The sequence below is a fragment of the Peromyscus californicus genome, unplaced genomic scaffold (assembly GCF_007827085.1).
Source record: "Peromyscus californicus insignis strain IS unplaced genomic scaffold, ASM782708v3 Scaffold_16__1_contigs__length_79575227, whole genome shotgun sequence".
NCBI classification, from domain to species: Eukaryota; Metazoa; Chordata; class Mammalia; order Rodentia; family Cricetidae; genus Peromyscus; species Peromyscus californicus.
The window spans coordinates 5,572,179-5,595,104 of NW_026294458.1; the positions used below are offsets into that span (position 1 = coordinate 5,572,179).

Sequence of the window (22,926 nt, forward strand, 5' to 3'; positions counted from 1 at the left end):
GTGCCTGCGGCGCGCGCCCGGGGACCCGTCGCACTCTGCACTCGGCCGCCGGGGCTGAGGGGACGGGACGGGTGAGGGCGCGGGCTCGGCGGGCCGGGAGCTGAGTCAAGGCCAGAGCCCGAGAAGCCGAGGGAGGCAGGAGGACAGGGCGCCCGGAGATGGCGGCCTCAGCGGCCGCGGCGGCGGCGGCGGCGGCGGGGGAAGGGATGGAGCCTCGGGCGCTGCAGTATGAGCAGACCCTGGTAAGTGAAACCCAAGGGGTGCGCTATGGCCCCACTGCTGCCGGTTGCCCTAGAAGTGTGAGGACAGGCGGCCTACCCTAGCCCGGCCTCAGCCTTCCTCGGCTGTGGAAACTGAGGTTCGGGATCCGACAGGCTGTAGGTTCAGGTTCGGGGTGTTGGAAAGCTGCTTGCTGGCTTCTGGCTGAGGCTGGTGGCCTGCAGAGGACAATGACACCAGGTGCTTGGCCCAGGTGTCCTTCCCCTTACTCCCTTCTGCATACACGTTTTTGTTTTTTCCAGTTACCACTCGAGCCCAAAGTTACAGCACCCCAGTACCCTTTCTGAGTACCACCCATACCTCTGAACTTTCTCCACACGCCTATCCACATTCAACACCCTCCCTGGGTCCCTACTATGGCATGGCACTAAGCTGGGCATAAAGACTGTTGTGGGCAAGGGATCAAATCCAAACCTACCCCCCTGCCTTTAAAGGCTCAAAGTCCAGCATTGACAAGAACCCCTCAGTTGAACTTTTGGGAAAGAGGTGGCTTTGGTGGCTTGTCACCTGAAGCTTTAGGGTTGATGCAGGAAGTAGGAATGGGTGTGAGGACTGGAACCTTTGTTCAGGCTGGATCTAGGCAGGTACCCCCCACCAGCACCCACGCCCATGGAGTGTCCCTTGACCTCATAAGAAGCAGGGGTCCTGAGCTTTGAGATGATTCATGGCCACCACTGTGGGGAAGCCATTCACCCTCCTGTCACTAGGGTGGGGGGCCCAAGGCCTGCAGGAAGAAACTGGCCCTATGGCTCCTTTTTATCAGCTTAGGCTGGAATTTGCCCGGGAGGGTGGCAGGGAGGAACCTCTTTTAGAGAGGACTGTAACTGAGTCAGGGAGGTGCCCAATTACCAGAGACTGTCTGAAACAGGATAACCGGGAGAGGTGGTAGCTTGAGCAAGCGTGACGACGCTCGCTCGTGGAGGCAAGCTCTTTTGTTGGTGATGGCTGTTACCCTTGCCATCCACAGGTCAAGGAGAGGGACGTTTGGCCATGGAAGCCAGGCACTTAACCTCTGAAATGGTCTCTCTCTTGCACCAGCCGCCGCCGCCGCTCCATCTCCCCGTCTGTGACATGAGTTCTCAGGGTCGGGCTTTCCCGGCTCTGGCCTCTCCCACTTCCCCTCCTACCCTTTTGTCTTGCCCTCACCGCCTCCCACCTGCTGTGTTTCTAGACTCCAGTCTCTTCCTCCTCCCGGCCCTCGCTCTTCTTTCCTATGTATTTCCTCTCCCCTCGGCTTCTCCTGCCCTCTCTGTCTCACTCTGTGTCTCTATCATCCCTCCCCCCCCCAACCACAAACCCCAACCCCAACAGGAGCCCTTTGTGTCCTGGAGCTCCGCGGGTGGCAGCCAGATTCTACTCCTCCCCACCCCCCAACACACGCCCAGCTTGGCAGGTCCAGCCATAACTCTGTCCCTTCCCATCAGCCTCGTGTCCACAGTCACAGCCTTGCCATCCACAGCCTCCGCTGTCCCCCAGGATCTGTCACTTGTCCCAAGTGCAGTTCCAGAGGAGGACTGAAACCACCCAACACTTGCCTTACACACCCAAAGAGGCTTTCCACTTTCAGCTGGGCTGACGGGCTCATGGGGGTTTGGGAGCGGAGAATGAGGACAAGGGATTAGGGTGGGTGGGAAGGGTGCCGCTGAGTTGGTCACAGGCCAAAGGCCCAGCGGGAACGTGATAAGGATTGGGGCTGGGACCTCCTAGGCCCAGCTCGGCGGCCCTCGGCTCCACCAGCCTCTTATTGTTGCTCACATGCCCTTGACCTTCCCGCCTCCCACTTTCAGCCTGTGCCTTAGGTTTTTCCATCTTGCCCCTGCCCTGGACCCTTCCTCTCCTCCCCAGTGCCCTCACCCCTGGCTCACTAGAAGAGGACTGATTATTCTGCCACCCCCAGAGTTGTGTCCCTGTACCTTGTCTGTCCCCATCACTCTGGCCAAGACAGCCCCCGCAGTCTACAATGTACATTGTTCCCACACTCTGAGCTGAGTGAAAACCGGATTCAAGACGGGGTACACAAGTGTGGGAGCTGCGCGAAGGGGAGTCAGCCCAGGAACCCTCCCCAGATCCCCACCTCAGCCACACATACTAACGCCACATTTTGTCTATTGCTCCAGATGTATGGCCGGTACACTCAGGAACTTGGGGCCTTTGCCAAAGAGGAAGCTGCTCGGATTCGCCTGGGAGGGCCTGAGCCCTGGAAGGGGTCCCCTTCTGCCCGGGCTCCCCCAGAGCTCCTGGAATATGGACAGAGCCGATGTGCCAGATGCCGCAGTGAGATCTGGATAGGGGCAGGGACCTGGCTGTTCTATCCTGGGGGAGGCAGAGACCGTTAGAGCTGCCCGTGGGGGATGGGGAGAGACGGAGAAGAGTAGCAGCACTTTGGTACCAGCTTCTCTATGGATCTTCCCTTCCCTGCTTCCAGTTTGTTCTGTACGCTGCCACAAGTTCCTAGTGTCCCGGGTTGGTGAAGACTGGATCTTCCTGGTCCTGTTGGGGCTCCTCATGGCATTGGTCAGTTGGGCCATGGACTATGCCATCGCTGTCTGTCTACAGGGTGAGGGCCAAGGCTGGGAACAGCCAACCTGTTTCCTCCATGCCACGGTTGTTTAAGTAACTTGGCTACTGGCCACTTTGTCTGGCCAGGCTGACTGCCCATCTCCAGGCATAGTTCCTGCCACTGGCATAGGCCACACCTTCCTGCCTGCCCTCCAACCGTCTTATCTGTGATGGGCTTTGTCCCAGTGGATGCCTTCTAGGGCCTTCCCGTCTCTCTGCGCCCCAGCTCTGTGCCCTTGTCCTATCAGTGTGTCCCAGTGTCGGGCAAGGTGTGGATATGTGCCCTGGAAGTCCAGCAAGCATGTCCTGTGCCCACAGCTCAGCAGTGGATGTCCCGGGGCTTAAACACCAACATCTTACTCCAGTACCTGGCTTGGGTTACCTACCCCGTAGTCCTCATCACTTTCTCTGCTGGATTCACCCAGATCCTGGCCCCCCAGGCTGTCGGTAGGACGGGATGGGTTGGGAGGAGGGGGCGGTCAAGCTTCCTGAATGAGGAGGCCTGTCAGACAACTTTCCTGGATGTGTACCTCTGCAGGATCTGGCATCCCTGAGATGAAAACCATCCTTCGGGGAGTGGTGCTAAAAGAATACCTCACCCTCAAGACCTTCGTCGCTAAGGTCATTGGGCTAACGTGTGCCCTGGGCAGTGGGATGCCCCTTGGCAAAGAGGTAATTGCAGGCTGGGGAATGAAGGAGTCCCTCCCATTGGACGAGAAGGTCAGGCCAAGGTCCGGAAGGCCCCATCCCTACTCACAACCCACCCTACCTCCAGGGACCCTTTGTGCACATCGCCAGCATGTGTGCTGCCCTCCTCAGCAAGTTCCTCTCCCTCTTTGGGGGTATCTACGAGGTAAGAGGAGAGCCCTAAGACCTGGGGGGAGGGGTGCTGAGCCCAAACTGACACGGTGTCCCCAACCCTTGCCAGAACGAATCCCGGAACACGGAGATGCTGGCTGCCGCGTGCGCAGTAGGAGTGGGCTGCTGCTTCGCAGCCCCTATCGGAGGTAGGCGTGGCTCCAGTCCCATAGCGTCGCCCCGCGCTGGGCCTCTCCTCCTCCACCCCTCTTCTCCCGGGAGCAAGTCCACAGGCCGATGTCCTCTGCCCCCTTGCAGGGGTCCTATTCAGCATTGAGGTCACCTCCACCTTCTTCGCTGTTAGGAACTACTGGCGGGGCTTCTTCGCGGCCACCTTCAGTGCCTTCATCTTTCGGGTCTTGGCGGTCTGGAACCGTGATGAAGGTGGGGCATGTTGGTGGCAGCGAGGGCATCTGGGGTAATTCAAGTGCGGCACAGGTTTACCTGCTGCCCCTCTGCTGCTTCCCCTCAGAAACCATTACTGCTCTCTTCAAAACCCGGTTCCGACTCGACTTCCCCTTTGACCTACAGGAGCTGCCAGCCTTTGCCGTCATTGGGTAAGGAGCGGACGGGAGGGGGGGGAACGGACGGGGGGACAGGGGGGGTCTCCATGAGAAGACCTCCCCTCCACCTTGGTGCTTCCTTCTTTCCAGTATTGCCAGTGGCTTCGGGGGAGCCCTCTTTGTCTACCTGAACCGGAAGATCGTCCAGGTGATGCGGAAGCAAAAGACCATCAACCGCTTCCTCATGAGGAAGTACGTTGGCCACAGACTCTTTTCCAGACTGTTCTGAGTTGTCCAAGGGCCACTTGGGGAGAGAGGGAGCCGTGGAGGGTTTGAAGTAGAGGCCCAGTCAAAATCAGGCACTTCAGCCAGGTGCAGGGCCACACACCTATAATCCCAGCACTCCAGAGGCCGAGGCAGGATTGTAGCAAGTTCGAAGCCAGCTATGGCTCCAGTGTGACGCTAGGTCTCTCAGATGAAAAGCTAAAAGGCAGCTACGCTTGGGAAATCAGCTGTTGTTTCCAGGCTGATGCTGTGACTTGTACACATGGAAACCACCTGGGATCTGTTCGTTTTGAACTTGTCAGTGGCAGGGGCACTTGGGATAAAAGACCAAGGTTTGCTTAGGTTTTCAGGCCTGGTCCAGATAGCAGACAGTATTTGTACCTCAGTTTACCCCGTGACCAGTGTGGATGGCTATTTTTTTTTTTTAATCTCAGAACACAGCCTGAGAACTGAGAATGGGAAGGCACGTGGGACAGAAGTGCTGCTCTCTTTTTTTTTTTTTTTTTTTTTTGGTTTTTTGAGACAGGGTTTCTCTGTGTAGTTTTGCGCCTTTCCTGGAACTCACTTTGTAGACCAGGCTGGCCTCGAACTCAGAGTGTGCCTGGCTCACACTGCTCTCACTTAAGTCACCACTGAGAGCAGATAGTGGCAGAGGCTTCTTTAAGTCTTTGTACTACTTGCCCGTCAGCTGGGGCTTTTGAGAGCCGAGGCAGTCACAGCTCAGACTTGTCCAAGAAAGGGCGAGAGATGGGTTTGCTGTTGCTGTGCGCTGTGGGGTCAGGGAAGGAGCCCTGTACTCCCAGCTCTTACAATAATCCCAGTCCACCATCACCCTCGGAGCTGCGGCATCAGATGCAGTAAGAAGGACCTCTCAGGCTCTCTGGCTCTGTGCCCTGATACGTAAGCCCTGCTCTGATGTTAGTCCCGAGGTGTGTAAGGGCGCCTGGCCTGTGGTCAGTCCACGGGAAGCGGGTCCCTTTCGTCTGATGCTGTCAAACCTCTATCTCTAGACGGCTGCTCTTCCCGGCACTAGTGACTCTGCTCATCTCCACTCTGACCTTCCCCCCTGGCTTTGGACAGTTCATGGCTGGACAGGTAGCCCCTCTCCCAGAAATGTGACCCCCACACATACCCAGGTGCATCCCTTTCCAAAGCCAACAGTCCCAGCGTGACCGGGATGCCTTGTACCCGTGGACCCCTACGGGCCTCTTCCTGGGGTGCTGTGCCCCAGCCTACAGCATTCTCTTCACTCCAGCTCTCACAGAAAGAAACCCTAGTCACTCTGTTTGACAACCGGACATGGGTCCGCCAGGGCCTGGTAGAGGATCTCGAACTCCCGAGCACGTCGCAGGCCTGGAGCCCACCACGCGCTAATGTCTTCCTCACTCTGGTCACCTTCATTCTCATGAAGGTGAGACTCCTGCCAGGGCTGGAATCGCTGATGCTTACCCAGGCCACTAGGCGCAGGCGCTGTCCCAAGCACTCACCGGGGATTCAGAACATTATGAGGAAGGTACTCTCACCCCTGTCTTAAAGATGGGGAGTCAAAACACGAAGTAACTGCCCAAGCAGCTGGTCGGGTGAGAGGATTTGAACCCCAGCCTTCTGGTTCCAGAGTCCTCTCTTTTCCCTTCACCTCTGGGGATTCTGGGCTAGCTGGGAAGATTGTGCCTGGTAGATGGGCAAGGTGGGCTTCCCTGAGGCCTCTGGTTTGAACCCATCCTGCCTACAGTTCTGGATGTCTGCACTGGCCACCACCATCCCAGTGCCCTGTGGGGCCTTCATGCCGGTCTTTGTCATTGGTGAGTCTGCAGCTGCCTGCCTTCCAGCCTGCACCCTTCATGCCCTCTGTCTGTCCCTTGTGGATCCCTTCTCTGCCAGGAGTGTGTGTTACCCAGCTCTAGCCCAGACCCCCCACTCCCATGGGATCGCCCCCGTACTAAATCACCCACTGGCCCCTCCCCCACCCTCTGACCCTCTCTCTTCCTAGTGTCCCCCACTACCTCTTTCTCTTCCTAAAACCCTCCCTGAAGGAGCAGCATTTGGGCGGCTGGTGGGTGAAAGCATGGCCGCCTGGTTCCCTGATGGGATTCACACAGATAGCAGTACCTACCGGATTGTACCTGGAGGCTATGCCGTGGTTGGTGAGCACCCAGTTCTGTTTGCTTTGTGGTGCTGGGGATCCAACCCAGGGGACTGCACATGCTGTGCATGTATTTACAGTCCAGCAGTGCCGCAAGTCTGCCTCTGCATTGGGAGACCCCCTGGCCCAGCCAGACTCTGAGGCTCTGGCGCCCCCTGCTGGCAGGGCCATAGGCCCAGGCACTCTATGGGGCCACCCTGAGGGACTCTAAGCAACCCTTGCCCTGGGGAAGGGAAAGTCTCCTGGGGACTGAGCACCCTGAGGAGACTGAGCACGGCTGTCCCCAGGGGCAGCCGCACTTGCCGGAGCAGTGACGCACACGGTGTCCACGGCTGTGATTGTCTTCGAGCTCACGGGTCAGATCGCCCACATTCTGCCTGTCATGATCGCTGTCATCCTGGCTAACGCTGTCGCCCAGAGTCTACAGCCCTCCCTCTATGACAGCATCATCCGCATCAAGAAGCTGCCCTACCTGCCTGAGCTGGGCTGGGGCCGCCACCAGTATGAGGGGCCCAGTGAAAAGAGGGTGGGAGTGAGGGTAGGCCTCCCAGGACCCTTCGCCCCACTGCCAGCAAGGTCCCAAACCAGCAAGGCTGAGCCCCCAGCTGTTTTGCTCTGGGTCCGAGATGCCCTCACCCTAGGGGATCTGTAGCTGGCCTGTACTGACCCAAAAGGAGGGTGGAGAACACGCTGGGCCCGCCACTCCTGTCCCCTGTGGTTCTCCAGCCCTCCTCATGACACTGGGCCAGTCTTCCATGCTGAGCACACACTGAGTGCCCGACTCTATCCCCAGGCAGTACCGGGTGCGAGTAGAGGACATCATGGTACGGGATGTGCCCTATGTAGCGCTCAGCTGCACCTTCCGAGACCTGCGGTTGGCACTGCACAGGACCAAGGGCCGTATGTTGGCTCTAGTGGAGTCCCCTGGTGAGGCCATGAGGGGTCCCCGGTGTTATGAGAGTCTCCCGGGGGCTCAGCTCGGGAAGAGATCGGGAGCCCAGAACCGGTCTCCTTGTTCTATATCGGTCAAGACTTGACGGGCAGGGTTCTCTAGGTGTGCAGTGTGTGTCCAGGGCCCCAGCTTGGGTGTGGGAAGAAGGTTGAAAGTAGGAGCTCCCTCCCCACTCCTGAGTCTCTTCCCTTGTTCTGTCCAGAGTCCATGATCCTGCTGGGCTCCATCGAACGCTCACAGGTGGTAGCATTACTGGGGGCCCAGCTGAGCCCAGCACGCCGGCGGCAGCACATGCAAAAGCTAAGGAAAGCCCAAACGTCTCCACCGTCCGATCAGGAGAGCCCCCCTAGTTCTGAGACGTCCACCCGCTTCCAGGTGAAGAAAAGTGTTCCACAACCACACAGACTTCGGCAGTGTCATCCCGCAGGTTCTGAACCACCGCCCCCGGCCCCTTCCTGTCTGTGCAGGTGAAAGCAGAGGACTCGGCCTTCTCTGGATCCCATGGGCAGACCCACAAGCCCCTGAAGCCTGCCTTAAAGAGAGGGCCCAGCAACAGCACAAGCCTCCAGGAAGGTACTGCAGGTGAGCCATTTCTACCCCACCTCAGACAAAGCCTGAGGCCGCCACACATGGATGAGGCTACCCAGGCGGACAAGGTGGAGTTGGAAACGCCTCCCCCCTTGCCTTCTGCACCTTACCCCTATCCAACTTGCCCCTTCTGGGTTTGGAACACAGGCAACATGGAGTCAGCAGGCATTGCCCTCAGAAGCCTCTTCTGTGGCAGTCCGCCTCTGGAGGCTACTTCAGAAGTGAGTAGGCCGGATACTCCCCTCCTGCCTGCCCAGCTCCCTTTCTGACTGACTCTCCCACTCTGCCTGCCTCCTGCCCTCCTGTCAGCTCGGCCCCTGCAGTGTGCCCTTCTTCTTGGTTTCCGTCTCGCCCTTCACACCCCTCTCCCCATAACCTCTCTGCTTTGGCTCTGACCAAGTTGGAAAAGTCAGAATCCTGTGACAAGCGCAAGCTGAAGCGGGTCCGAATCTCCCTGGCGGTACGTGTGCCCCTCTCCCTGCAGCTCAGGAGCATCAGGCAGGGAGGGCCAGGGTCTAGGTGGGACAAACCTCCCAGAGCCAGGGCTACATCCACCTCCCTTCCTGCCTTCCTCCTAGAGTGACTCAGACCTGGAAGGCGAGATGAGTCCCGAGGAGGTAAGATGCCATTAGATGAGACTATGTTCTTCCTGGGTGTGTTGTCGTCTTGGCTAAAGGATCACAGGGAGGGAAAAGGGCAAGCAGCCTTCTGAGAGAGGAGCTTCAGGCTCCTCTCCCTGATTGTCAGTCTCTTCCTCTCAGATCTTAGAGTGGGAAGAACAGCAGCTAGATGAGCCTGTCAACTTCAGCGACTGCAAAATCGACCCTGCGCCCTTCCAGCTAGTGGAGCGGACCTCTCTGCACAAGGTAGGGCAGGGTAGGTCTGCACCCGGACCAGTGTGATAGTGTGTGAGGAAGGCATGAGAGACAGTATACTTGATGCTGTTCTTAAAACATACTGCTTTAGGCCATGGGAGCCTGGGAGCCAGGCCTCCTTAGCCCTGTCCTACTCCTTGATGGAGCCAGGCATCATTTTTCCTCTGCTCAGACTTACCCCAGGGAATTCTGGACCAAAGCAGCAACAAAGACACAGCTTGAACTGGGTGGGAGCCAGGAGGCCAGGCCAGGGTCAGAGCTAGGCAGGAGGTTGTCAGAACCCAACAAGGCTGATACACACCCACGCTGGAAAAAAAAGGGGGGGGGGGGGGTGAGAAACAGGCCAGATAAGAAGATCTAATAAACAGGCTCACAAACAGTCAAGAAGGGTGAGGCGACTGCAGGGAGGAGATAAACAAAGATGAGAGACACCAGTAGGGGGCTTGGAATGTCAGACCCCAGAGAGTCTGACTTCAGGCATGTCCAAGGAAAGCTGGTGGAGGAGACTCAGAAAGGCTGCTCCGCAGAGCGCCAGTAGCAAGAGGAATGAGTACAGATCGATGGAGGTGGACGGCGGCGTACACACGAGGAAGGCAGGGGCTCCCAAGAGTGGGGTAGCTGGCACCGTTGGGTACCTGAAAGCTGCCCCGTAAAGGCAGGGAATGCAGGCTTCCCAGCCAAAGCCAAGGGGTATTTTAATCACATTTTTTAACAGACTTAATGTGTAAGCCTCCATCGGCAGGTACAGGCCAAAGTGACAGGTAAGGGTCAGTGGTCCCCAGACTTGGGCTTGGGTGGCTAGCTTAGCTACAGACTGTTGCTGAAATGTCAGCCATAGCACGTACAAGCAGAGCCCACGATGGGAAGGTTAGGAGAGAAAAGAAAAACAAAACAGCAGAAATAAAGGAACTTAGACCCTTTTAGATAGAGACCTTAGATAAGATGGGGAACTGCGGAACTGTGGCGAAGGAAGAGGAGATCGGCCACACGGTACTATAAGCCGCACTCCAAAGCCTTTCGTCCCCAGGCATCAGCCATCTTTTGCTTTTTCCTTTTTTGAGACAGGATCTCACATAGCCCAAGTAGGCCTCGAACTCATGACCCTTGGTCTCTCTGGAGATTTCAGGCACATGCCATCATACCCAGCTGTGACGCCCTTGATTCTGTCATCCATGATTTCGATGATAAGAACACTGGCGTGCTTTGAGTGTTTGCTGTGTGCTGGGTACCATGCTAAGATCTTCACGAATGTAATTGAATTCTCACCACCACGCTAGCCAACGGGTCACACGTGTGGGAAGTAGCCGAGCTGGCCCCGACCCGAAGATAGTCTAACCCAAAGTCTGTCTTAACTAAGTCATTCGATGAGAAAATCATCTGCCTGCATGGGTTTAGCAGAGTCAGGCCCAGGGCACAGATCTGGCCCTGATCTCAGAATTCTTTCAGAAGGCCACGCTGTCCTTTTCCCTGTCAGTTCAATTCACTGTTCCCAGGCCTCAGAAATTCAGGCCCTCCAAAGGGCTCCCTGGTGTCCAATTAAATTAAAATGAAAAAGAACAAAGTAGGTGTTTGTTACAAACTTAAACTGTGACAGGAAGGGAAGAAGCCGCTGAGGAACCGCTAACCAAAGTACAAAGAGCTGGAATGATAACATAAAAGATTAGAATTCTAGAGATTCGAGTCTAAATTGGAATCCATTTATTAAGAGAGCAGTAAGCAGTAACCCACTTAGGTGCCAGAGGGGCACTTTCAGAGGGTGAGAACCCGTGGGACTATTTAGGAACCTCTCGGTGGCAGCTAGCTCCAGTGGACAGAGCGGAAGCCAGAGTGCCAGGATGACGGCAAGACTCCTCTCCCTGCTGCTTCCAAGCTTGGCTCTAGAAGTTAAGGAAATCTATAAAGTAGAGGTGGCATAAACTGAGTGTGGTGGTGTATGCCTCCGATGCTGGCACTCAGGAGGTGGAGGATCAGATAGTCATCTGGGAACTACATAGCAAGTCATCCTGAGATATGTGAGACCTTACTTCAGAAAAGAAAAGTTCGCCAGGCAGTGGTGGCGCATGCCATTAACCCTGGCATTTGGGAGGCAGAGGCAGGCGGATCTCTGTGAGTTCGAGGCCAGCCTGGTCTATGGGGTGAGTTGCTGGACAGCCAGAGCTGTTACACAGAGAAACCCTGTCTTGAAAAACAAAAACAAAAACAAAACAAAACAAAAAAAATCAAGACATGTAAAGCCTGGAAACGAGGCACAGAAGAAGGGCAGGCTAGCATGGGCCATTCTAGGGGGTCCTGGGTGCTGCTCAAGTTTTAAAAAGCCATAGAATGGCAGATCCCAGCTGGAGAGCAGGGAGGCAGGAAGCAGGGAAGCGCATTCTGCTGCTGTCTCAGCCCTGGTGAGGACCATGAGGCAGAACTGGGGAGGATGGCACAGATGTAGAGCAGTCAGCCTGGCGGCTGCCAGGCACACATCGTCCACAGACCAACCAAAGCACATTGGCTGCTAGGTCGCTGTGGTTGGGAATGAAGGTATAAGGGAACTGTTTAACAGGGTCCTTAGAGAAGGTGAGGTGGATTATATGACCACAGGCTAAGAGATTACAGTAACATACCTTATAGGAACAGACCTCCTCCCAAGGATCCTGTTAAGGCTAATCTGTAGCATGCAGGGTTTAAGTTATATAACAGGAGATTGCAAACTACATGACAACTGTAGGTTTTGAAGAAACATGACTTTTTTAGTTGCTTTTTTCTTCTTTTTCTTTTTTTGGTTTTTCAAGACAGCATTTTTCTGTGCAGCCCTGGCTGTCCTGGAACTGGCTCTACAGACCACCAGGCTGATCTTGACCTAGGAGATCTGCCTGCCTCTGCCTCCTGAGTGCTGGGGTTAAAGGCGTGCATCACCAGAAAACTGAATTTCTAAGATGGGTGTGGTAGCACACACCTATAATCCAATACTTAGGAGGCCGGGGCAGGAGCAGACTATGAGTTCAAGACCAGCCTGGGCTAAGTAGTGAGACCTTCCAAAAGAAACAAAACTGACCTTGTCCTGGAGCTACAGCTCAGTGAGTAGGAGACTTCCCCAGCATGGATGACACTCTGGCCTTGGTCCTTTATAAGTAAGTTCAGACTCCAGATGGAGAAAATGGGGGAAACTCTCCAAGCCCCTCCCCTTAAGTTAGTATAAGAAAACATTTAAGACAAGACTTGAGGTGCTCAGGAAGCCGTTAGTGCTGCACATCTTGGCCCACCTGTTATGTCAAGAGGCTCACAAGTCCACCCAGAACAGCAGATAACGAATTCCAGGAAATGCTGACAGCTGTCTTCAGGACAGCAAATGGAAAGTGCTGATATGCGAAGGTGGTCACATCTGATCACTGGGGAAGCAACAGTACAAGCAGCCCCGAGGCTTTGGGTTCTGAGCTTTGGGATGCAGGAACATTCTGGTGGCGTCCCCCTCCATCAGTGCCTCCCACGATTCTATTCCACACACCCCCATTTTGTCCTGGACCCCTTTGCCTGTGATTCTGAGCTGCCCCTTTGAATGTCAAGACCAGTGTTTCCTCTCCCTGCTCTGCAGACCCACACCATATTCTCACTGCTGGGAGTGGACCATGCTTACGTCACCAGCATCGGCAGACTCATCGGAATCGTGACCCTAAAGGAGGTGAGGTGACAGAGCCAGAGCCACTTCCACGTGGCTCCCCCAGGGGAGGTGCCGGAGGGGTCCGAGTAGGGAGCAGATGCCTGACTCTCTTACCTTTCCAGCTCCGAAAGGCTATTGAGGGCTCCGTCACAGCACAGGGTGTGAAAGTCAGGCCACCCCTTGCCAGTTTCCGGGACAGCGCCACCAGCAGCAGTGACACAGAGACCACCGAAGTACATGCGCTCTGGGGGCCGAGATCCCGCCATGGCCTCCCACGCGAGGGCAGTCCCTCCGATAGTGATGACAAGTGCCAGTGAGCCCTCGCTGGATGGCCTGTATCCCTTCTGCAAGCAGCAGCAACCAGAAGCTGGAACCCGAGTCCACTCTAGCTGTGGGCTGCCAGCTCCTCCATCCTCCAGCGGGCCTACCTGGAATGTCACTTAGCAGTGCCCTCCCTGGCAGGATGAGGTAGGGTCATGTGGCCCTTGCCCACTCTTTTGAGAAAAGGGCAGAACTAAAATGGGTTTATACTGGAACCTCCAATGACAAGATGTATATAGAAATTTACAAAGATTTTTATATTAATTTAATAAAACAATAAATAGAATAAACACCTAATTAGCCACTCATGTATAGAACACGTGTGCTGTCGGCTCGTGTTTTCTTGGATCCTCTTACCTGCCCAAGCCTATGAGACTCACAGCCACCTACCAACCCCAGGGTCCCAGTAATGTAGGACAAGCCAGAGGCCTCCGCTGCCTGATCAGCAATACCCTGACTGTGCCGGCCCCCTAACCCCTGACGACTGTGGCTACAGCTTGCCATTCAGCCAAGAAAAGCACTGCCTTCTTTCCCAAGGACAGCTACTCCCTCATGACTGTCCATTCATTGGCACAAACCTTCCAGCTGCCCAGGTGGCCCCCTTGTGGTCCTCTCTGAAAGAACATGGCACTCGGCTCTAACAACCAGAGACCTTCCTTTTTCCAGTTCCGCCCTACTGAGAACTCTGTGCACGCCCACACGGACCCTGCCATGCTGGGAAAGGGCCAGGGTTGAGGGGAGGGAGGGGCAGGGAAGGGGGAGGAAGACACACCCTTTCATCATTCCAGTGCCTCCCAGAGAAGATCGGCTCAAAGAACAGACCAGAAACCCCCTGTCTTTAGGAAAAAAGGTTTAGAGACAGTGGAGAGGGGAGCACAGCAGCGCCCAGCTGGGCAAGGGGACCCTTCGGGACGGCTCAATCTGTAGACTCCAGGAGGGCGGGCGGGCGGGCGGGAGCCAGCCCGCGGGTGCGGGTGGTTCAGTCAAGCACGTGGACTCGGTGAAGAGAGAAGCAGAGGAGAAGGGGCACAAGGGAGGGTGGAGGAGGTGGCCGGGCTTCCTCCATCCCCACCCTCCCAGCCCAGCCACACGACCCCCTCAGGTTCACGTCCCAGAAGGAAATGTGGCATTTTGGATTCAAGAAACATGAACATCACTGTCTGCCACAGCTGTAGCCATGCCCCAGGGGTCCCGGGCAAGCCCCGGCAAACCCCAAGAGTGGAAGCAGTACATGCGCCCCCAAACCTGGCCCCTGCCTCCTCTCCAAACACTTTCATGCAAAACACACAATGGAGAAGTGAGCGCTCCCGGAAGCCCTCGGAGCTCCAGAGCCCACGTTTTGGCCGCAGAGGCTCTGCCCCAGGCAGCAGCCAGGGGAAACATGCCACCACTGGGCATGTCTGAGTCACTGGTCCTCAGCCTCCACCTCATCCTCATCTAAGGATGTGACCCCAGAAGAGGCTACATCAGAGACTTGCTGCTGCCTTTCCCAGCTGCCTACAGGCAGTGGGCGGAGCAGCCGGCAGTCCTTGCAAGAATCGGGCTCCTCCTCGGCAGGGGAAAGGCAGGATTCCGTGAGTGGTGAATTGTAAAGTGAGTCCTGGGCCTCCAATGGACCCAGGCTGCGGAAGGCACTTTCCCGGCTGGGGGGCAGTCTGGCAAGGAGCAGCTCTTCACCCAACATCTGGGAGGTCATCCTGGCCGGGGAGCCCAGCAACCCATCCTCCAGGCTGCACAGACTAGAGCACAGGGTGTCCGGGGACACGGTCTGGGAACAGTCGCTCTCAGGCTCCACAGAGCCCTGGCGCACTGGCCGGGAGAATCGACGACCTGTGAAGAGGTCCTGGAGGTGGGGCCCCAGAGACCCAGTCATGTCTGTGAAGGGAAGGAAAAAAAAAGAAAAAAGAAAAAACAACCACCTCATTTCAGTCGGTCAATATGGAAGCCACATGGCCACAGACTTCCCACCTGCCTCCCACCCTTATTTATCATAGCTGTGGGGGCAGGGTTCTACATGAGTGTTAGTAGGAGCTGGATAACCTGAACAAGCCTTTATTTTTGATGCCTTCGTTCCTTTCATGGTGGATTAGAAATTCTAATAATATTTACTTTATAGTGTTAGAACAAGAGTTTGGAACAGAGGAGAGGAGCAATAAATGCAGGCCCCACTGTATGATCACACAGGTTGCTCAAAGCAGTGAAGGCGTGTGTGGCGTCCTAAGCATGGGACTGTGCCCACCAGAAAAAGCTATGCATTTTTAAAAGTTTGCTCAAAGATTCCACACACACTTTCAAGGTTAGCCTGGGCTACACACTAAAGTAGCCTGAGCTATAGTGAGGGCCTTTCTCAAAAAGAAAACAAAACCAATCTTTTAAAAAGACAAAAAAAAAAAAAAAAAAGAATCAGAAAATACTTGTGGTTGAGAGTTCCACCTTGGCCTTAAGCATTCAAATCAGCCCCCTCTGGACCACAGCAGCAGCTTCTTACCTGCTTTAAATGCAGGTTTTGGCCTTGAAAACCTTGTTAATTATCTAGAGGAGCAGGACTAATAGGTGATGTTCAAAGGCAAAGGGTTGGGGGTTGGGGGTTGGGGTAGGGGTCCTGGGAAGCCAGACACCAGAAGCTGCAGGGAAAGCTAGCCACAGAGTCCGAGAAACGGGAAGATGAAAGGAGAGCTGAGCACAGCTGCACAGCCCCCAGGGTTGCAAGCACTGGCCCCAAGCAAGACCCACAGGCTAGCATACACAGATGCTGAGCTGAAGCCAGAACCCTGCCGACTCAGGCCCAGCATGCCTTCCTGTTTACTTGGGATCACTGCCCTGGGAGGTGCTGGGTACTGTACTCATCTGTCCTGCCACGGCCAACCAAAGTCACCTCAAAGAGGTAAAGGCAAAAGTACCACAGATCCTTCTGGAAACATGACTGTACTAGGGGGTCGGGAAGAGGCCCAGGTTCTCTGGGCTTTACTCTGAGAACTGCAGGGCCCACTACACACAGGGAGAGAAGAAAGCTGGTTCAGCCTGTAGGAAAAAGCTGTTCCATTTCCAAACTGCTGGTTCCCCAGTGATCTTTGGCCTCGGAGTGTCAAGGCCATCTATTTCCTCCTATCTGGAAGGCTTATGGTGCCTCTGGGAGGCTGAGAGTGAATCACCACACCTACCAGGCATGCCCACCCCAAGTGGTAGCACCAGTACAAAGCGTTCCTCACCTGAGTCAGTTCCCCCAGTGAAGTCTTCATCGTAGGAGTCGTCAGTGGAGTCATCCCCATCCACTGAAGACCATGCTCGGAGCTTAGCTTCTGCAATAGCAAACTGCTCGGCCACTCCTATCAGAGAGACACAGCATTCACTGGCACAGGAGCTGAGCTAAGGCAAGATGTCCCTGAGGTCTCTGGGCAGAGAGAGGTGTGTGGAAAAACTCCAGCCCCCATGCCAGATCCAGTGAGCTCAGAGGCAGCAGCCCTGTGACAAATCTGTGGGGCTAATTCCCTTGCAGCGGCGGCGGCGGCTACCCACCTGCTGCAAAGCGAGCTTCTTGTTCCCCCTCACTGAGGTCTGAATAGGAGGAAAAGGCTGATTCCAAAGCTGCAGGTGAGTCGCTGGGCTTGCTCCAGCCCTTCCATTCGATGAGGTGAGCCACGCGGCCCTGGGCCATGGCTGTGGGCTTAGTCACGTGGTCCTTCACCACCTGGGAAATACCTGGAGGTGGGAAAGAGAAGTCGGGTTACAGTCAGTGCTCTTAACTGCTGAGCCGTCTCTCCAGCACCAAAATCTCTCTCCTTTTTTTCTTTTCTTTTTTTTTTTTTTTTTTTTTTGGTTCTTTGAGACAGGGTTGCTTTGTGTAGCCCTAGCTGTCCTGGAACTCACTCTGTAGGTCAGGCTGGCCTCAAGATCCGCCTGCCTCTGCCTCCCGAGTGCCGGGATTAAAGGCGTGCGCCACCACTGCCTGGCTGGGCTAGGATTGATTTGCAAAAAGAAATCCCAGAAAATTCCCACAGGAATCAGTCCCACAAGACACGAGGAAAGACAAAGTGGGCAGAAGAACGGAAGTGGGGTGCATACCATGCAGAGAAGATCTGGCCAGCGCAGCGATCTCCTGGATGGTTAGGGCTCTCCGGGACTTGGGCAGCATCGCGACTGTATCTCCAACATTCACCTTGAGTAACACCATCAGAAGGTCAGTGCCCCTCTGACAGAAATGACCTTCTTTCCAACATGCTCCTCCCTATTCCAAGGTATCAGTGGGAGCTGGGAGCAAGGAGCAGGAAGAATGCCAGGACGACACACAGGCCCTAGTGGCTACTGGCATGCAGAAAAGGCTAAGAAGCTGGAGTCTATGAACTGTACTCCTAGGGAGCAATGGAGACTCAGGCCCAAGGAAACAGTTCCCCAGCTCCCAGCAGGGAAGGAGACAGCTGAAGAAGTGAAGAATTATGGAATAGAACCTCTGAAGACAGAGAAAGGCCGGACGGCGGTGGCGCACGCCTTTAATCCCAGCACTCGGGAGGCAGAGGCAGGCGGATCTCTGTGAGTTCAAGGCCAGCCTGGCCTACAGAGTGAGTTCCAGGACAGTCAGGGCTACACAGAGAAATCCTGTCTAGAAGAAAACAAAACAAGACAGGAAAGGAAGAAAGGGAGACAGCTAAGGCAAAGACTCAAGGTTCCCTTCCCCGCTGTCGCCAGGTACACGTCCCAGCTCTTTCCAGGCTGCCTATCAGAACCACACGTTCAGCATAACCAAAGCCAAACCATTCTCTCCCTCCCATGTGGCTTTGTTTTCCAACGTCCTTTTTTTTTTTTTTTTTTTTTTGGTTTTTCGAGACAGGGTTTCTCTGTGTAGCTTGGTGCCTTTCCTGGAACTCACTTGGTAGTCCAGGCTGGCCTCGAACCCACAGAGATCCGCCTGGCTCTGCCTCCCGAGTGCTGGGATTAAAGGCGTGCGCCACCACCGCCCGGCCCAACATCCTTTTTATCAACTGCCATTCTCCATTTCACTGGGGTCCCTGCCTCAGAATTACCATCCACTCTCCCCCTAAGCTTTGCCTGTACATATCTGATCTTAAAACCTAGCGAGGGGCCAGGATGTAGCTCCGTTGGTACAACGCTTGCCTATCATTCAGGAAGCATTGTGTTTGGTCTCTAGCATCTGTGGTACATAATGCCAGCACCTGGGAGTTGCAGGCAGGAGGATCAGGAGATTAAGGTCATCCTTGGCTACCTAGCAAGTCGAGGCCAGCCTGAGCTACATAAGACCCTATCTCAAAACAAACAACTACATCGCCAACAACAGAGAATCCTTATTGATTATCCCTCCAAGCCTTCCCCGACCCCGTTCATGTCTGTTCTGTTCCCACTGCCACTTCCCTTAGAACCTCAGTGCCCCTCCCAGGTTGGCACAGGTCACTGATCCCTAACCATCCATGCTACTTGTTTAGCCTAGAAGGCTGTGGATACAATCTTTTCTGTTCTTTCATGCTTCAGCACTTCCCACAAGTTGGCTTTCTCAACTTCCCGATTTTGACTGAAATATCACCCCTCAGAGGAGCCTTCCTGACACTCGGTCCTCTCACTGGACTCTCCAATTAATCACTATTTTATATCATTGCACCATTCATGGAGCCAGCTTGCCAGGTATAAATATGGCTCCCTTTGTTGGACTTTATCTCTTTAAGGAATTCTGTCTGTTATGGTTACTGCTGCAACCCAGTGTTTAAACAGTGCCTGGTAATAAGTAAATGTATGGGCTGAATGAACAAGATTATATATATATATCTTCCCAAGAATACAATGAATCAAAATGTCATTTCAAATTTTGTACAATGATGCATATGCATGAAATGTCATAATGAAAACCATTATTTTGTATGCTCACTAAAATTTAATCTCAAAAAATTGGTTTTTTTGGGGTGTGTGTGTGTTTTAGGGGAAAAAAAAAACTTTTTAGAGAGATGGAGAAAAGGCTCAGTGGTTAAGAGCACAAAGGACCCAAGTTTGATTCCCAGCTCCCACATCAGGTGGCTCACAACCTCCTGCTAATTCAGCTCCAGGAGATCCAACACCTCTGGATTCCATGGGCAAACCCACAAACAGATGCATACACCTAATTAAATTTAAAATTTTTAAAGTTTTTTTTTTAAAAAAATAAATAATATTGTCTTTTCTAGGCTCTCCCTCTGTTAGTCGGGCACTTAAGGACTCCATAAGGAGACCTGTGCCTCTCCCTGGACCTCCTTGAAGTCCAGCACTCATTTCTGCCCAGTGCTATCCCGGCTCCCCCACCTTCCCTGTCAACAAGCAGCCTGCCTGCCTCCAGGGAAAGGAACCAGCTTTTTAGGCCAAGAGGGCCATCCTTGCCTTAGGAAATGTTGTTCCCTGTCACTTAAGGCCACAAGTGTCACTTCGTAATAGACTTACTCTTTTCCTTTGCCCCCCACCCCTCAGGCATGCGTGCCGCTCTGCTCCATACTGCCTTGTGTCACTCCCGAGGGAGCTGGAGAAGGTAGGGTCAGAGTTTTAATCCATCTGGGCTTCTAACTCCATCCTGCACTTGACTTAATGCTCCTTGACAAGCCCCAGCAAATGTTTTCCTTGGCTGAACATAATCGATGCACACACCCCCTTCCCAGCATTACCTAATTCTCCTCCATCATGGTTGGTTCCACCTGGCACAAGAGGCCTCCACCTGCCCCTTGACCTCAGGCCCATCAATCCGTCCCTCTCCTTCAGTACCTGGCTGACAGGGCCTCCAGATTGGCGCCGATGGCCTCTGGCCAGGCCTGTGGGAAGGAGAACCTGCCGGGTGTTTCCTGGCTCGCTCTCCCTCCCTCCCCTCGCTTCCCCTAGCCGCTGCCATCCATGAAGGGGCGACGCTCCGCGCAGCTGCGGCCCTGGCCCAGAGAAAAGGTGTATATCTCCGTGGCAACCCATCACCATGCAACAGGGTCTCCCGGGATACGGCCTGGGATGCGCTGACGTCAGCACCGAAGGCGCTAGCAAGCCAGCCCGCTGGCACCAAGCCGAGCGGAGCAGACCGGCGCGGGGGCGGCCTGCCGGATAGCGCCTCCGCTTGCAGGAAAAAGAGAGTCCGAAGCAGGATGGTGAGGCAGGAACAGGGAGGGGTCACACGAACCCTAAATGTGAACATCCCCCACCACACACACACACACACACACACACACACACACACACACACACACACACACACACAAACATGCACAGAAAAGGCCCAGCACCTCTGGCAAGTCCTGGCTGTCTACAGAAGAAGGACGCGGGGACCGGCTCCAGCCTCGGAGAGTCCGAGCAGATCCCAAGGAAGACAGAGAAAGACCACGAGGGAGTTCGATCCACTCCACAGCCCAGGCAGGGTCCGAAGCCACTGAGGATTGAGAGGAAAAGGTGCTCCGTCTGGATCCCCACTTCTACCAAGATCCCCATTTTCATCATGTTGCCATGTCATTTTTTATTACCCTTCCCCCATCTCTCAGGCAATCTGAGACCACCACGTACTCTCCCGTACCCTGAAACCCCCATCCCGCATTTCTTCCCTTTTGTGGCAGTTCAATGAACTCCTTCCTCTACAAATATTTTGCCATCAAAACGTAAGGTGAAGCCCAAAACGTGGGTAAATTCTGACTCTTCCCCAGTTTCTCAACCCTTGGAAAGTGCATGAAATTCTCCCACTAATACTGTTGCCATCTCCCACTTTCCCTCTCCTCTCCTACTCCCTCTCTCCAATCTCAACTGGTTTAGGACTCTATTCTTTTCCAAAAAAACCATGTTTTATTTATTTTTTTAAGTTTTTGCCCTTGTAAGTCATTCCCTAATAGCCCCCGCCTGAGTCTGGTTCCAATATCTACACCACAGTGATTTTCCTCTCGGTATCTGGTATACCTTCCTCCTCAGCTTCCCATCACCTCCCAGATCACATCCATGGTCTCTGGTCTCACCTCTGCGACTTGTCTGACAAGTCCATCTTCCTCCAGGCCCTTCACGCTGCCACAGAAACATTTTGCCCAGCACAGAAATCATAGGCATGCTGGCTATGTCGATGCAGAGAACCCAAAGCTCGAACTGCTTCAGGCTCAGCTCCCAGTTCTATTCTTGTTTTGGCTCCGGATGCTGAGCCAGTCCCCTCCCCACTTGGAACTTGTGCCTAGTCACATAAGGAGAACACTCCTCCTGTCTCATAGCTTTGAGGAAGTGGGAGTGCCAAGGGCCTAGCCAAGTTCTCTTGGGCTTGTGGAGCTGCAGCTCGTCCTTAGCGTACACAGTGCCAACTGGCCAAGTACAGAACAACTAACCTTTTAGCTGGAGCAGCCGGCTCTGTCCCTGAGCCTCAGCCAGGTGGTGGTCCCCAGAAATGCTACCAACCAGAAAGAAGACAGGTTACTGGCTATCCCTGACCCCCCCCCCCCCCCCCCGGCTGGTACCTCGGGACTCTCAAGGCTAGCGCTAGGTCAGCCAGTCTTCCCTAACTACAGAAAGGGATGGCTTTCTGAACTCCAAGCAGACCAGGGAAATCACAGCACCCTGCTGCTTCTCAAATTCATAACCCATGAGGTTAATCTGGGGACTACAAGTCCCAGAATTCATCAAGGGAAGTACAAATCTCAGCCAGAATTTAGTGGTAGAGCACCTCAAATATCAACCACACTGATGTTTTGTGTGACTGACCACCTGCTTGGAAAGCCTAGGACCCATTCCAAATCCATTCCTTGACATAGAAGCAAGGTAAGCTGGCAGACCTCAGATGGCCAAAGCTAAGGCAGTGCACCCCACGTGTCTACAGGGAGACTAAGGCCTGAGCAGGGGTCAGTTGCTTTAGGAAGACCTGGTGGCCTGCCTGGACTTTTTCCCCCAGAGTAAAGGTGATTTGGGGTGGGGTGGGGGTTATTGGAATAAAATGTCTGTGAGCATGAGAGACTTATCAGTTTGCTCACAGATGCTCCACATGGGGCTTCAGTCCCTTTAATCAACCAGCTGGTTCTGAAGCCCGGAGCAAGTGTTAGGCAAAAACTCCGTGGTAGGGTAACTTGGCCAGTTTTTCCAGGCTGACTCCTGAGGATGACAGCACCCAGCTGGGAGAGGCAGGATCACAGCAAAGGGTGTCTCCTAGGACAGTGAGGTGAGAAGCTTGTGTAGGCAGAAAGAAGTATGTAGATACAAAAGGCTAGTTGCCAGGAGCCAGGAAGGTGGAGGCCGCAGGTTGCCAAGCGGATCCCAGGCTGTGCCCTGCAGCCACCCTCAGCAGCAGGAACACAGACAGAAGGCGAGTACACCACGGAAAAACCCAGCAGAAGGCAGGCCACAGAAACAAGCCAGTCCATTAGATTAGCCCCCTCCCGGTTCGCTCATCTGGCCCGACCCGCCTCCCTGGCGCAGGCTCCTCCCTCTCCTTATACCAGCCCCCTCCTCACCGCCCCTACCACCCACGGCCCCACCGGGCAGCTGTGTAGCCCGACTCCCTATCCATGCTCCGGCCTCCGCCTCTTACCCTGACCGGCTGAGCGCCGAGAGCCAATACAGCCCATGGCAGGGAACCCAGGCACGCTAGCCCGCGCTTGGGACCCGGGCCATCGCCTTGCAGAGGGTCGGGCCGCGGTCACCACCGGGGAGGGGAAAGCCTGAGAGAAGGGGAGGGGGTGGGAGCAGCGCGTCTGCTGCCGCTCCCGGGAGAGGGGAACAGGGCCGGTGACGTAAGCGTGGGGCTGTGCCCACCCAGAGCAGGCGGGGCAAGTCTACGTCACAGCCACTCAGTAACAGCCTAGGTCTTCAAACAGCCTGCATCTCCAGTCCACTGCGGAGCCACACTGAAGACAGACGCCGGTGGGCCACGCGGTCCTTTTACACAGGACAGCCCTTTAATAGCTTCTATAGCTTTAAGGGTCTTAAACCCCAGGGCCTGGATCAATCGGAGCAAA

At 54.7% G+C, this 22,926-nt stretch overlaps 2 protein-coding genes across 7 annotated transcripts; one reads left to right on the top strand and one right to left on the bottom strand.

Moving 5' to 3' along the window:
• Nucleotides 1-33: 33 nt before the first annotated feature.
• On the top strand, nucleotides 34-13,314 carry Clcn2 (chloride voltage-gated channel 2). 3 transcript variants are annotated; one of them, XM_052740126.1, is made up of 24 exons: nucleotides 34-242; nucleotides 2,397-2,553; nucleotides 2,705-2,836; nucleotides 3,157-3,285; nucleotides 3,377-3,510; nucleotides 3,614-3,691; nucleotides 3,767-3,845; nucleotides 3,955-4,080; nucleotides 4,169-4,253; nucleotides 4,350-4,451; nucleotides 5,495-5,579; nucleotides 5,740-5,895; nucleotides 6,217-6,286; nucleotides 6,518-6,628; nucleotides 6,915-7,128; nucleotides 7,421-7,554; nucleotides 7,782-7,954; nucleotides 8,047-8,161; nucleotides 8,315-8,388; nucleotides 8,568-8,627; nucleotides 8,746-8,784; nucleotides 8,929-9,033; nucleotides 12,620-12,706; nucleotides 12,808-13,314. In XM_052740126.1, the coding sequence occupies exons 1-24, from the start codon at nucleotides 159-161 to the stop codon at nucleotides 13,000-13,002; spliced, it is 2,724 nt and encodes a 907-aa protein (XP_052596086.1). In that variant the 5' UTR covers nucleotides 34-158; the 3' UTR covers nucleotides 13,003-13,314. The 3 variants fall into 3 exon arrangements, with proteins under 3 accessions (XP_052596086.1, XP_052596087.1, XP_052596088.1); XM_052740127.1 differs by lacking the exon at nucleotides 8,568-8,627; XM_052740128.1 differs by lacking the exons at nucleotides 8,568-8,627; nucleotides 8,746-8,784; nucleotides 8,929-9,033; nucleotides 12,620-12,706; nucleotides 12,808-13,314 and adding an exon at nucleotides 8,477-8,557.
• Nucleotides 13,245-22,555, bottom strand: Fam131a (family with sequence similarity 131 member A). Of its 4 annotated transcripts, XM_052740140.1 has the most exons (7): nucleotides 22,500-22,555; nucleotides 21,307-21,368; nucleotides 20,239-20,381; nucleotides 17,069-17,162; nucleotides 16,523-16,705; nucleotides 16,216-16,332; nucleotides 13,245-14,881 (listed from the first exon to the last, which is right to left on the bottom strand). In XM_052740140.1, the coding sequence occupies exons 4-7, from the start codon at nucleotides 17,136-17,138 to the stop codon at nucleotides 14,412-14,414; spliced, it is 840 nt and encodes a 279-aa protein (XP_052596100.1). In that variant the 5' UTR covers nucleotides 17,139-17,162; nucleotides 20,239-20,381; nucleotides 21,307-21,368; nucleotides 22,500-22,555; the 3' UTR covers nucleotides 13,245-14,411. The 4 variants fall into 4 exon arrangements, with proteins under 4 accessions (XP_052596100.1, XP_052596097.1, XP_052596098.1 ...); XM_052740137.1 differs by lacking the exons at nucleotides 21,307-21,368; nucleotides 22,500-22,555 and adding an exon at nucleotides 20,953-21,130; XM_052740138.1 differs by lacking the exons at nucleotides 20,239-20,381; nucleotides 21,307-21,368; nucleotides 22,500-22,555 and adding an exon at nucleotides 19,736-20,161.
• Nucleotides 22,556-22,926: the final 371 nt, after the last annotated feature.